Below are 14626 nucleotides of genomic sequence, written 5' to 3'. Positions count from 1 at the left end.
TGCCACATGAAGCCTATGCCTCGCCTCAGTTGTGATGTGGCCTGTTATCCACACTAGCAGAGACCTAGTTCCCGCTTTTCTTTCCTTTCATGGCCCAGTATCATGTATTTTTATTTTATCTTTAGAAGCAGAGTCTCCTTATGCTATCCAGATTGGCTTCAAACTCCTGGCCCTGGGTGAGGTTCCAGCCCCGCTCTCAGTCACTGCGGCTGGCAGAGTCCAGACACAGGCCAATGAACTGTTGACTCAGCTCATAGCATCTGTACCATCTGCCAGTAGGAACAATGACAATGTAATCTTTCTTGGCATTACATTTTATTGAATACAGACGTACTGTCCTTAAATATCTTGAATAGAATACTTTCAATATACTGCTCTTTATTCATACATGTATGTCTTTAAAGCACAGAGCTATAAATTAAAATGTACATATTGCCATAAATCTAGAACTATATTATAAAAATAGAACCCAAACATCAACTTCATATATAATTTGGCAATTTAGCAGTATGATAAGGTGGCCATACTTATGATGAAACAACTGTCTCATTTTCCATATCTTTAGGGACACATGGAACAGTCTCCTTTCCCAGGGTCCCCACAGAGCAGCCTGTGGCCATGGCTCAGTGTCGCCTTTGCATAAAGATGAATGCACTCCTTTGTTCCTGGAGGGGGGAAGGCCAGCTTCCAATCCCTACCTAAGGGAGGAGTTGCTCCCTCCAGCCAAGGGTCTGCCACTCAAGGGTCTTGACACCCTCACAGCGCATGGTTTGATATACCCAATAAAGACAGTGAATTCCTTTTCTCGAGGAGAATAGCAAGACTAGGCTTAGTTCTCCCAGATCAGTGTAAATAGTTTAAGAGAAAGCCACTCAAACAATGTCCGCTGGGTACTGTTATCTCAAAGGGGGCACCTCTGCCCATCTCCCATGCAGCCCTTCATCCACAGCCCAATCTTGAATCGTCTCAGCCTTGCCCAGAGACTTCAGTTCCCTCCAAGCAAATGAAGACAATTGCTTGCTTTTTTCCCCTCCCTTTCTGAATAGCTGGATGAGATTACGTAAACTCAAGGAAGACTGCTGTGGAAGATGAAAGAAGAAATGTCTTTAGGGGTGCCAGCCATTCTATTTTAAATGGACTTGGGCTATAGGGGTGCGTGTGGAGGTGTAGAGGAACAGTGGCAGGTGATGATCCAGACCTAGTCTCTGCCTTTGTGGCTTACTTGGGCCCATAGCATTGAGATGAGTCATCCTCCCATTGGGCAGAACTACCATGTGTACTGCTGGGTGCTGCTGGGAAAGATGCATAAATCTTAAGCATTTGAAGACCTCGGAGAGAGGTCCCAGCTCACCCAGGCTGCTTCCAAACTGGCCTGGTCTCCTTTCCAGTTGTAAAGGCTAGAGGCTACTTTGATTAATAGCGAGGGACTCTTTCTCCTACCATGCCAGCTTTGTGTGATGCCTTCCTACACAGTCTGTGGGTTGCCCTTCGCCCTGCCAAAAGATAGGGGAGCAACAGAAAGCTGAGGTCTGGGATGGGAGCAGGGCTTAGTAGGGTCTGGCTCCTGCAGGAGGCTAGGCTAGTGGTGAGAGTCAAGGTTGCTTGGCCTAGTTGGGCCCCTAGCATTTTCCTTTATTGCTGGTGGCTTGGCCTCAGCAGGCTGACCCGCACTGCAGAGGTCTCTCATGTCAAGAAGGCTCGCTCCCACAGCTTCCGAAAACTCTACAGAAGAGGTCTCTTTGCAGCTGTGAAAACTGGAGATGCAGAAGATGATGGCTTCGGGCTGGGGGTTGTAGCAGGCTCCATACCCGCTGGGGACCACGGGGCCATAACAGCAGAACATCTCCATGGTTGTGGGCACCTGCAGAAGGGCATAGGTCAGTAACAGCCTATTGGCACTCAACCTAGGAACCTGCCAGAACGTGGTGGGTGAGGTCCTGTATCTTAAGGCTTCCGTGGCATCTGCTTTCCTGTCTGGATCCCCTCATGGCAGACTTGACCAGATTGAATTGTGTTGCATGAATGAACAGACATGGCTGGAGTAATAAAGATGAGCCTATCAGGGCGCAAGGTGTCGGGGGAGAGAGACCCCGGTCCACTCCTCAGTGTACACTTGGCTCTGCTTGTGGAGCTGGAAGCTCCCAGGGTGACCTGCTGCTCAGGCTTGAGCCAAGGCTTTCCTTCATCTAGGGGCCATTTGAGGCACTGTGGCAATCAGGCTAATTTACTAAATGGCACCCTGGTGGCACCCACCCATTAGATGGCTTCCCACAGGGAGTAATTTATGAACTGGAGGAAATCTGGCCTGTCTTCTCTGTTGATTTCTCCTAGATCCTTAATTACTGTCAGTAACCGCCTGGTTGGTCTGATTTCCTCCCCAAGGCCCACCCATGCACAATTACTCAGTGCCGGCACTTCCAAGCTGTCACCTGGAATCTTTAGAAAATCATCTAAGGAGTTCTGAATTTCGAGGGCTAAGGCCTTGCAATCCAGATCACAAACCAAGAAAGTGTGGCTCTGAAGGCGCTCAAGCTGTAAATGCCACTTTCCAGTGGGAAAGAAACTGAAGCACTCACATCCCAAATTCCTTTTACTAGCTGATTTTAGGGACAAGCAGAAAGGATTATGGGGCCAGTGTAGTGTGGGACAGGGTCTGTTTTAAATCCACAGGTTTCTGGTGCTGTGTTCTTGGGCCTTCAGAAACGGCACTAGCCGCTTTTAATGGGGCAGAACAGGCCATTAGTCCTGCTAATAGAGTCACTGCACTGTCAGATAAATTTGCCGTGCAATGGCCGGAGGCCATGAAGCCATTCCAGAGCACTCTACGCCCATGGATGGTTTCCTGAAGAATTTATGTTGTAGTATTCTGCTCTCATTTATTCATGTCTGCGAGCCCACTTCTGTAATGGCAAAATTACATTACTGAGTGGGCGTCTATCCTCAAACACAGCTCTGTCAGACCCTACCCCCTTCACTGCGCATGTCCAGCGGTTTGCAGATGAGGTAACTTCCAGGAGGCTGGGGTAGCTACGTGTTCCCTCTCCTCCCCTGCAGCTTCCCACTAATAAAAGTCCTTCTGTCTTTGTGGCTGTGGTCCTTTAATACCGTGGGCATATGTACAGCACCAGGTAGGAAATGTTGGGCTAACAATTCGTTTTCTGACACTGTGGCCTGGCTATTCATTATCACAATCCCCTTGAGCTAATTCAGGGGTGCCCAAGCAGGCCTGTCAAGCTTCAGATCCCAGGGTCCTCTACAGTGGAATATACCCCACATGCAGCAGAGAGCAAGGCAGTACTGCATGACAGTTAGAAGCCCAGATGGTCATGTTCCCAGCATGTCTGCTGTGGTCATTCCTGCGTAGAAGATGGGAGGATATTAATGGCCCGAACATTAGCTATGCTACTGAAGGTGACAGAACTTAAGAAGTGAGCCTGTGCCTGGAGAGATGGCTCAGTGGTTAAAAGAGCTTGCTGCTCTTCCAGAGGGCCCGAGTTCAATTCCCAGCACCCAGATCAGGCAGCTAGCTCACTAACTGCTTGTAACTCTAGCTCCAGAAGATTCAACACCCTCTTGTGGCCTCTGAGGGCACCAGCAAACACATGACGCTCACTCACATAGGCACAGACACAGATACAGACGCACAAAGACACACAGACAGACAGACAGACAGACACACACACACATACACACACACACACACACACACACACACACACACACACACACACACACTCACACTCACACATGTAAAGATAAAACTTGTTAAAAGAACAAAAGAAAGCCGGGTGTGGTGGTCCACGCCTTTAAACCCAGCACTCAGGAGGAAGAGGCAGGCAGATCTCTGTGATGTCAGCTTGTCTACAGAGAAAGTTCCAGAACAACCAGGGCTGTTACATAGAGAAACTCTGTCTAGAAAAAAAGAAAAAGAGAAAAAGAAAAAAGAAAACAACAACAAAAACAAACAAACAAACAAAACAAAAAACAAAAAACAAAGAGCCAGGTGGTGAGGTTGAGAGTGGCACAGTAAGAAGGCTATGATTGACAACAATAACTTAAATATTTCAAAGTAGCTAGTAGAAAGTATTTCGAATGTTCTCTGAATGGCTAAGTTGATAGATATGCCAATTAGGCTGATCTGACTGTTACCCTTTACATGCAGGTATTTCAGCACACACTGTACCCTGTAAGTACATAGAATTATTTTGCATAATTAACATATCAAGTGTGTGTGTGTGTGTGTGTGTGTGTGTGTGTGAAAAGAAGCAGAAACAAAGCCAGGTTTCAAGTCACTGATGTCTTCAGGGCCCTGAGCGCATGCAGAGGCTGTACCTGGCTGGTGGAGAGGACAAACCGGTTGCTCGTCAGGTATGTTTCATCCATGAACATCTCAGGTGGCTCCTTGCACAGGTCCCGGGCCAGCTCCCTCAGTGCCAGCAGATGGTTGTCAATGGCCATGCCGGTTATGGCCTGGGAGTCAGGAACACAGCGGGCAATGAGACCTGCACGCCTCTGAACCTCCTCTCCCCTCCTTGTCTCCTCCTCAAGGCCAGTGGGTGGCTCCAGCTGTCACAACCCTTGCTTAAAACTGCTCTTGGTAGACCCACTGCTGTGTGAGCATCTGCTCAGAGCAGGCTGCTTTACTGTGCTGCCTCTGCTCCTGAACTCTAGCATACCGTAGACACACGTTGTATCCAGAGTAGGCTGAGATCTACCTTGAGAACATCTGGACTAAAGGTCAGCATCTGCTACACAGCTGCACCTGCATGCTAAGGGAGCCTGCATGCATGGGGGCGGGGGACCTGTCAGTCCCAGCACCAGTGACCAGGCTGTGACCAGGGAAAGAGGATAGGGGAGAAGATTGGCTCATGTGTTGGGTCCAGGCATGAAGGAGGGGACGTCAAAACTGCCGGGGCTAGGATGACACCATAACTAATTCTTGACTCTCTGGCACAAAGCAGGGGCAGGGGTTGTCACTCTGTCAGGGCAATGTGTGGACTCCCTTAAATTTGCTTCACAAGCTCAGAAATGGAGTCAGGAACTAGACAGCTGAGGAGATGTTTTAAAGAAAGTGCCAGTTGAATGATGTGGCTTCTCTCTCTCTCTCTCTCTCTCTCTCTCTCTCTCTCTCTCTCTCTCTCTCTCTCCCTCCCTCCCTCCCCACCCCCACTCCTACCCCATGGAGATAGTTAAAACTCTTCTCAGTGGATGGGGTGGAAGAGGGAAAACACCTGGACGCCATGGAGAGAGTACTTCTGGACTGGAAAAAGGGGCCAGGGCACTGTTCTGAGCCTCTCGCTCTTGAGGCTGGTGGATAGGAGCCACACTCTTTGGTTGCGCTTGTGTTTGTGATTTGTGTTTATAGGGGGCAATTTGGGGAAGCGAGGAGACTCTGAGGAGGCTCAAGGGACTGCTTCTAGCCTGTAGCAATAACCTGGTTCCACCAGAGCAATCGAGACTTTTGGGGTTTCCGTTATGTATGGTGGCTGTTTAGCTGTTACTGCTCCTCCTGGGAGGAAAGCCTCCTTTGCCAGTGAACTTTGCTTGGGTTTACAAGGCACGTATGAGCGTCTGACAGCTGTTCTTTTTCAGTTGAGGACAAGTGCATAAGGATGATGCAGAGGCTTTTTTTCCTGAAGGCGTCTAATTATAGCCTGAAAAGACAAGTTATTCGACTCGGGCTAACTTTATTCTTAATTAACTAATTTATGTAAGATGGTGCTGGAGACAGACCGAAGGCCTCACACACACTAAACAAGTGCTCTACCATGCAGCTGTAGCCCATCCCATTGTTTGCTTTTTTTTAATTATTTCTTTAAATAAGAGGTTTTTAAACTTTTATTTATTTTATGTATCTGAGTGTTCTATCTGCATGTACACCTGCATGCCACAAGAAAGCATCAGATCACATTATAGATGGTTGCTGGGAATTGAACTTAGAACCTCTGGAAGTGTTCTTAACCACTGAACCATCTCTCCAGCCTGCCACAGTTTGCCTTTTATGTGCCCTGCTCTGACAGAGAGGAGGTGCTGGCTGGGAGCCCTCCCCAAAAGTGGACATGCTTCATTGACCTCTACTTACCCTTTCGTTTGTGCCTGCCCACCCTGCTCTTACCAGCCAATGGCATCCAGAGGAGTTAAATAAACAGTTGTTTAGAGTGGTGACTAGCAACGAGTATAAGGGCTCCTGGCTTCGTGCCCCCTCTAGGACTGTGAGGACCTACTGTATGCCTGCTGCTGCTACCTGACGGAAGGCAGGAGGTCAGAGGCCTGTGTTTACGGTGCAGTAGGGTAGGTAGTCACCACCACGTGAGCTGCATCTAACTATAAACCAGAATAAAGGCTGGGAGGGAGGAGCATCAACTGATAAGAGACTAGTGAGAGGGACCTGGACCACCACGCATTCTCACTGGGGTCTCCTCTCCATGCTATCTCTATCAGAAACATGCTTGTGCAGTGGGAGGCTGCCTTGTCTCCTGTCTCTTCCCCCGGTTCTAGCTGCCTTCCTGACTCCTCCCTCTCTGCTGCCTACTCCCTGATTCAGTGGCTTTTGTCAGGTTAACGCTAACACGGAGGATTCCATGGTGATGCTTTTGAGGACATTTCTCTAAAAGGAAAATTTGTAAATAGAAATTTGTTACCAAAGTACAGAGGCTAGTATCCCCGTGCTTTATAGTTTAAGACATAAAGAAGCCAGTAGCTTGAGCCACCTTGCCAGCACAGGTTCCCGCTCTACAGGGGCAAGGCCTTTCAGCTGCTCCTTCTGCTACCGCGGTCACTGCTCTGAATGCATGCTTTACGAGTGCCACAACTGCCGGGCGTGGTGGCGCACGCCTTTAATCCCAGCACTCGGGAGGCAGAGGCAGGCGGATCGCTGTGAGTTCGAGGCCAGCCTGGTCTACAAAGCGAGTCCAGGACAGCCACGGCTACACAGAGAAACTCTGTCTCAAAAAAACAAAACAAAACAAAAAAACGAGTGCCACAACTTCCCTTTCCAGACTTACTTATTCACTTTCCTCTAAGAAATAAAACATTAAGCTGGGCGTGGTGATGCATGCCTTTAATCCCAGCACTTGGGAGGCAGAGGCAGGCAGATTGCTGTGAGTTTAAGGCAAGCCTGTCTCAAAAAAAAAAAAAAAAAAGGAGAGAGAAAGAAAAAAAATTAGCTTCTACTTCCTCTACCTACTTCCACTTTTCAGTCTTCCTAGTAGAGTCATATTTCAACTCTTGGTTGTTTGAGTAACAGATAGTGCTTAGATGCTGTTATTATGTAAACGTCTGCAGCTGAGTCTTCTAGTGTTATATGATTAGATTTCTCTCCCTCTCTTCTTCCCTCCCTTCCTCCCACCCATCCTTTCTTTCTTTCCTACTGAGGATTGAACCCGGGACCTACCATTTGCTAGGCAAGTACTCTACCAACTTAGGTATGTTCCCAGACATAGATTTCCTTTATTAAACATTTTGTTCTCCCTTGAATTGACAAGCATTAAAGACAAGCATTAAATTGAATTAAAAAAAAAACTTTTATGTATCTACTTCTAATTAGTTCTTAAATACAGCCAGAATTTCATTTATCTTCTTAATTACTCCTCCTTTGTGTAGTAATTACTCTCAAGAATAGCTGTTGACTTCTAGTCTTTGCTTAGTGTCATCCTGGGGAGTTTTTCTACTTCATTTTTGTTCGTGTGTGCATGTGTGGGTTTTTTGTTTTTTGTTTTTTAGCTTTCATGTTTTATTTTCTCACTCTTGAGATGCTCAGCCTTTAGCAGTTTTATAAGAAAGATTATTTAGTAAATACAAAATACAAATCTTCTCTGTCTAAAATGTCTTTTTTTCTATCTTGAAATCTGGTGATAGTTTAGCTAGGTATGGAAGGTGTGTTGAAGATCATTTTTCCTTAGACACTGGAGGCATTGCTCCAGTAATATCTACCATCTGATGATGTTGATGGGAGATCAATTATATCTCTATTTATGAGCATTGCCTTTTTTTTTTTCCTCTAAGAAACTTAGGATTTCTCTTTGTCTATAGTGTCATAAAATTTCCTCGGCATGATCATTTTCTATTATGTAAGATATTTGGTGAATTCCCTCAATATAGAAACATTTTCTGTGGTTCTGAAGTTTGATTTTTTGTTTTGTTTTTGTTTTTGTTTTTGTTTTTAGTGCTGGGCATAGTACCCAGGTCTTTATACCTGATAATTCCCTACCACTGAACTATCCTCGGCCTTTGGCATTTTTCTTGAATTATTTTGTTAATAATCCTTCTACTCTCCAATTTCTCTTTCTGAACAACTGCTATTTGGGATACTGCTCACCTGAACTAAGCATACCTACCACCTCATCTGTCTTACATTTCACTTTGTTGGTGTTTAAATTAGGTTACCTCGTATTGTCTCCCACCCTAGAGCTATCTTTATTTCAGAGTTTCTTGTTCTTATTTATAGACTAAGAGATTTTGAAATTTTCTCAAAAGTTACTAGTTAATGAAATATATTAAGAGGCCATGCTTTTAATAAGTGATTAGATCATTGGGGCTCCTTCCTTCTTAAGACCCCAGTAAGAGAGGCTTCACACAGCTTCCTGCCTTCTTGCCTTCTACCTTGGCCACATGAGCATCACACATCCTTCCACTCTGGAGGATGCAGCAGCAGGCGCCTGCTTGGAAGCAGAGGCCAGCAACCTCACCTGCTGATGCTTTGATCTTGTACTCCCAGATTCCAGAAGTGTGAGAAATCTTGGTTCTTTATGAATTGCAGAGTACAAAGCATTCTATTAATAGCAGACTAAACAGACAAGCCCATCGGCCAACCCTAGTCTTTTCATACGCCCCTACTTTTGGTGCATCCCTGGTACCTGAGCTGCTGTTTAGTTCACTAGGTTTCTTTGTCTGTGCCCTAAGCCAGCTGCCATCTGTTCTGCTTTTTAGCTCTTAATGCTCTGCTGTCACCTTCTCTCCAATTCCCTTTCATATGTATATGGATTAAAATACCCCTAACCATTCTTTGTTCTAGAAAGTGTCAGGGTGGGGGGACTCTTATGTTCAACATGCCATGTTGACTCAGGAGTCCACGCGGCTCCCCTTCATCCCTTTGACCCTGCCCAGCCATACTTCTCTCCTGAATCATACAGCTTCTGCTTGGCAAGCACTTCCCTAAGGCAACTTGTCCTTCTTTTTGCCCCACACTGGGGTGACAGACTATCCAGCTCTTCTGCTCCTCCGTCTTTTGTGGAGCTGAATACACTGAGCTGCTCTTCTCATCAAATGCACCACACTCCCAAGCCTCGCCTTTGCCGCACACTGCTCTCTCCCTGGCCTTCCTTCTCTTTCTCAGTCCTTCACACCTCACACTAAGGGCTGCTTCCTCTGGGAACTCCTCTCAGCCTTCCAAAGCTGAGGAAGACGCTTGCTCCCCCATGTGCTCCGTAACTTCCCAGGACTCTCTTCATGTGAGTTTGACGTAACCGAAGCACCATCTCCCCAAACTCCATGTTAAACTCCCTATTACAACACTTAGGGGCGTCCGTTTTTGTTTCTCTGTATATAGCATTTTGCTTAGCATGAAACAGGAAAAATAATTCATTGAATACAGAGAGGGCACCTGCTGGAGTTTGGACCTGAAATAGCTCCAAAATCACATGCATTAAAGGCTTGGCATCATTAGGAAGCCATGGAAACTTTTAGAGGTGGAGCCCATTGGAAGGTCTTCCTATAAGTGTGGATGTGCCCTTGAGGGGGATTGTGGAACCTCAGATCGTCCCCTTCTTCTTTCCCTGTTACTCCTTTGCCACAAAAGGGAACAGTTTGTTACATCATGGGCCTCTCCCTACCACAATGTGCTGCCTTTCCACAGGCCTAAAAGCCCTGGAAGCCCCCAATTGTGGACTGCGGCCTCTAAAACTGTGAGCCAGAGTAAGCTTTTCCTCCCCTGTGCTGATTGGTTGATGATTGTCTCTTGAGTGATTGAAAAGCCAGCTAAGAGCTTTTTAAGACAGAATGTCGCTCATACCCAATGCTCCCCTTGAAATTGTGGTGATCGTCCTGTCTCTGGCTCCTGAGTGCTTGGAGTATAGGCCTGAGCTATCATGCCTGGCTAATACAGTGCTTATCAAAACTGACATAGCTATTAAGATGAATTAGGGACCAAGAGGAAAGTCTACACTAGTGATCTCCAAAACCCAGAAGTATGTTGTACTTGCTTTCATACATAGAGAAAAATTTGATCAATCCTTCCCATAGATTTTTGTCATCCTTCTGGTTGTTTTTTGAGTGCTCTGGAATTAATATATTGATCACTAGTTCACATTCCCCCTTGTTTGCATGTAAATAATGGCTTTGCAATGTTAAAAAATAAATTATTCCCTCCAACTAGAGAAATAGTCCCTATACAATTTTGATTTCACTATTAATTTTCAGCGAACCTTCAGTTCACAGGCAGCATAAATGAACACATGGAAAGCAAGAGGGAAAATCAGCCCTAGGTGATAATAAATTCTGACTCCTTCCAGGGTTCCAGCAACCAAACTACCAATATTCATCAGGCTGCCCCTACACCAAGTTTGATCTCACACACACACACACACACACACACACACACACACACACACACATACACACACACACAAACACTCACACATAAAAGTACCACACATATTGCGAGCTATTATTGTCATTATGGTTATGTCAACAGATTTCAAGCACCACGTACTGTCCTGTGGGCGAACCAGGGGAGAGCAGGAAAGGTGTGCTTGCCTGTGTTGAAGAAATAAGAAAAAGACCCTGCCCAGTGCAACGAACCCATAATCAGATCCAGCCACTTGAGACACCAAGGCAAGAGGATCCATATTAAAGGCCAGCCTGGGCTACATAGTGACTTCAAGGCCAGCCTGGACAACTTAATGAGACTCTGTCTCAAAATGAAAAGTGAAAAAAAGAGAAGTTGGCATACAGCTTAGTGCTATAGCACCTGCCTAGCATGTGTAAGACCCTATAATCAATCCCCAGTGCCACAAAATTAATAAAATAAAGTGAGTAAAAATAAGGGGGCGGAAGTCTCACCGGGTCACCGAGCAGTGGGTGCTGGGGGAGGGAGGCATGGCTACTCACCATGACTGTGTACTCAGTCTGGGCCTGGATGGCCAGCTTCAGCAGCTTGAGTTTCTCAGGAGCCTGTGAAGAAAGAAGAGGGTCAGCCTGGAAGGACAACTGCAGCCACAGAATCTGTAACATGGGACAAAGTACACGGACAGCCTGAGGCAGGCTCACTGGCCTACTTGTGGCTTCTTAAGGCACAGTGTGTTGGGGGTGGGACGGGGTGGGGTGGATGTGGGTAGGGGGATGGGGGTGTGGGTGGGGGTGTGGGTGGGGGGGTGGGGGGTGGGAGTGGGATGGGGGTGGGTAGGGAGGGGTTGTTACCAGCACGGCAGCCTTGTGGTCAGTCATGGCTTGCACGAAAGCCAGAGCCTCTGGAGTGGCCGATCTGATGTTGTCCACCCGACCTTCCTGGAACCGGCGAATGGATGCACTCTCATAGGTGGGCACCAGTTTCTGATAAAGCCTGACCAAGATAAAAGATGGATGGCAAACAGTAATTTGTTCTCAGGGAGTCATAAATACAGAAAGAAAAATAGCCCAGGCAGGCTTTATTTTCATAGCTCTGACAGGACGTGGCATAGTATTTCATTTTAATGTTAATAGAATTCTAGAGGAGAAATCCAAAGATGAATGCTAGGAAGTCTTTGATGTAAAGAACCATGTACACTTTTATGCGCTGGGGACACTGTGTTGATATAAAACAAGGAGGCGACAGGTTTTAAGAAACAAAACACCACCACCAATCTGTAGGGAGACCTAGACATTTCTGTGCGACCTAATGAGTATTGATTAATACCACAGACTGAGAAGCATGTGCACTTTATCATGCACATATTGCAAGGGAGCCTGCCTTATTTTAGATGGTTCAGCCATGACCTCTGGTCAAAGCACGTGAATATGGTGAGTGTAGACAGATGCCCAGGCCCACCAGGGCATCAAGGTGTATCTCACGGGGAAAACCTGTGTCTGGTACCAGCACACATTGTTTTGCTCTCCTGCCTACTACAGCGGGGCTCACGCTATTGTCTAGAAAGCCTTTCCCCCTTAGGTGACAGAAACCTGGTGAATGAACGTCCCTAGGCTTACATCCCTGAATGGCAGAATCCCCATTTCCCGTCAGCCAGTAACGTCCATGGAGTTGAGACCAATGAGATCTCGGTGTCACACAACAAGTTATGGCTCTGTGTCTGTCTTTACAGGAGGTACACACTGTTGATGGTCAATTCAATATTGTAGAGAGCTGGGTGATAACAGGGCCCGGGTTGGTTGCCTCTGGTAAGAGATTATCTCCAGACAGAGCTCTGAAAGGTGACCCTTCGGTTGGAGGTGACAGGTGAGAGGGCAGGTTCGTGGCTAAGGCAAAGATCTGGAGGGCAAAAAAGGTTTCCAGGAGGGCCCCAAAAGCACAAGCATGGGGTTCCGGGTGTGCCAGGCAGTAAGGGTTAGAGCCTGATTTGCATATGTGCAAGTCCGCTCTGCGTGAAGACTGAGCTTGAGGGGGACACAAGTAGGGGCAGCCATTCCCCTCTCTCACCTGTAGAAGGCCAGCTGGAGGGCCACCTGGATGAAGGCGTCTGGGCTGCATTTCTGCTTCTTAATAAATGTTTTCCCATAGTGGTCAAACTTATAAACAATGAAGTCCAGATTCTTCACTATTCTGTGGAAGAGAAAGAAGATGCTCTGAGGCAGTTACACCACGTAGCCTGCCTGCGTCTTCTAATTCTGATCCATGTTCTAGTGGTCCAGAAGGTGAATACAGCTCTTATCCTCCAGAAATACCCCCCGGGATGTCAGAGCTGTACCCTCATCTGTGCAAATGGCAGAAGGCACAACGGAACTGGGGCCCTTCTGGGAAGGTGAGTTCAGCCCCGGGTTGGGGGTGGTAGTGGTGACCTTTCTAGGGAGAGGTGGGGCCTGGCTGCAGCAGCGAGGTAGGAGGGGCACAGACATGAGAGATTTGCATGGGCAGCCTACAAAGCAGGCTGGAAACAGACTATTTATGACCTGTGTAGGAACAGCGGTCCATTGTCCCTGTGGACTTTCAGCTGTCCCAACAGTTAAGTTCTCAGTCACTGTCACCCAGCCTCATCCCTGTTGTGCTATGGGGCAGACAGACTTAGAATCTGACCAGCATGGTGGCTCCACTGAGGACTGGGGCTTTACTCCTCTTTTGTTTTACAGAAACCCCATCTTCTCCAGTGACTGCTGATCATCTTCTCTAGTGTGATAGTCGAAACAGCCCTAGTGAGTTTGGGGTCTGGTCTGATTGTCTGTGGGGGGCATCACCAGTAAGGTGTATGCCACTGGCTGAGCCAGGCATGCCCCTGCCCCCACCCCATCCACATTGTCCCTGGGACTCGGTGCTACATCTACTGCCCCTCCCCACCTTAACTCAGTCCTCCTGCCCCATGTGAGCTAAGCTCCCAGGAGTCCTGCAGCTCCTTGCAACAGGAGAGACCCTTACCTTTTGACAGATTCCTTGAGCAGATTTCTCTGTCACCATGGACACCCCCCCTCCCAGACTCTCCTCATCTAGGCCCACCTCCTCCCATAGGCTGTTTAGACCCAGGGGACACCTCCTGCTCCATTAGGGAGAAGTTGGGGGACATAGGAGCTCCCGGGTCCCTGAGAATAAGGGAGTCCTTGTTGGCCCTTCATCCATTTCCTTCTGCACTCCCCTTCTGGCAGCCCACTCACCTTGGACCCCCATCCTAAAAGCTGAGATGTCAGCATCATTCCGTGGAAACACGGAGACCGCCTCCTCATTTACTAAAGGCAGGCGGCCTCCACAGCTGCTCCAAGCAAGGAGTGTCTCCACCCTAGGTTACCTAGTCTGGCCACGCTGTGTCCCGCCCACCCATGCTACCCCCATAGACTCCTCACTGGACTCCCCAACAACTCCTGCCCAGGAGGAGCTCCTCATCATAGGCAAGGCAGGCTCTTCATAGCACGACCCAGCTTCTCTCTTACGTCCCAGCTTCTCTCTTACGTCCCAGCTTCTCTCTTACGTCCCAGCTTCTCTCTTATGTCCTAGCTTCTCTCTTACGTCCCAGCTTCTCTCTTACGTCCCAGCTTCTCTCTTACGTCCCAGCTTCTCTCTTACGTCCCAGCTTCTCTCTTACGTCCCAGCTTCTCTCTTACATCCCAGCTTCTCTCTTACGTCCCAGCTTCTCTCTTACGTCCCAGCTTCTCTCTTACGTCCCAGCTTCTCTCTTACGTCCCAGCTTCTCTCTTACATCCCAGCTTCTCTCTTACGTCCCAGCTTCTCTCTTACGTCCCAGCTTCTCTCTTACGTCCCAGCTTCTCTCTTACGTCCCAGCTTCTCTCTTACGTCCCAGCTTCTCTCTTACGTCCCAGCTTCTCTCTTACGTCCCAGCTTCTCTCTTATGTCCTAGCTTCTCTCTTACATCCCAGCTTCTCTCTTACGTCCCAGTTCCAGGCATCTTCTCATTTGCTGTCTCCATTCCAGCCTGCGTGGGTCTTTATGAGCCACGGTGCTGCCTCTTCCCCGTCTACAAGCCACCCCCACCCT

General features: G+C 47.7%; 1 protein-coding gene across 1 annotated transcript in view; it reads right to left on the bottom strand.

The window, feature by feature from the left end:
* Positions 1-304: 304 nt before the first annotated feature.
* CHAT (choline O-acetyltransferase) overlaps positions 305-14626 on the bottom strand; it is a 52274-nt gene continuing 37952 nt past the window's right edge. Inside the window, exons 11-15 of the mRNA XM_084794009.1 lie at positions 12629-12751; positions 11416-11557; positions 11107-11169; positions 4333-4470; positions 305-1861 (exon numbers count right to left, since the gene is read on the bottom strand). Coding sequence (XP_084650135.1) covers positions 1580-1861; positions 4333-4470; positions 11107-11169; positions 11416-11557; positions 12629-12751 — 748 coding nt within the window. The 3' untranslated portion in view covers positions 305-1579. The remainder of the gene's footprint in view (positions 1862-4332; positions 4471-11106; positions 11170-11415; positions 11558-12628; positions 12752-14626) is intronic.

Source organism: Acomys minous (genome assembly GCF_964271855.1).
Source record: "Acomys minous genome assembly, chromosome: 9".
Lineage (NCBI taxonomy): Eukaryota > Metazoa > Chordata > Mammalia > Rodentia > Muridae > Acomys > Acomys minous.
This window is presented reverse-complemented; position numbering and strand designations above follow the sequence as displayed.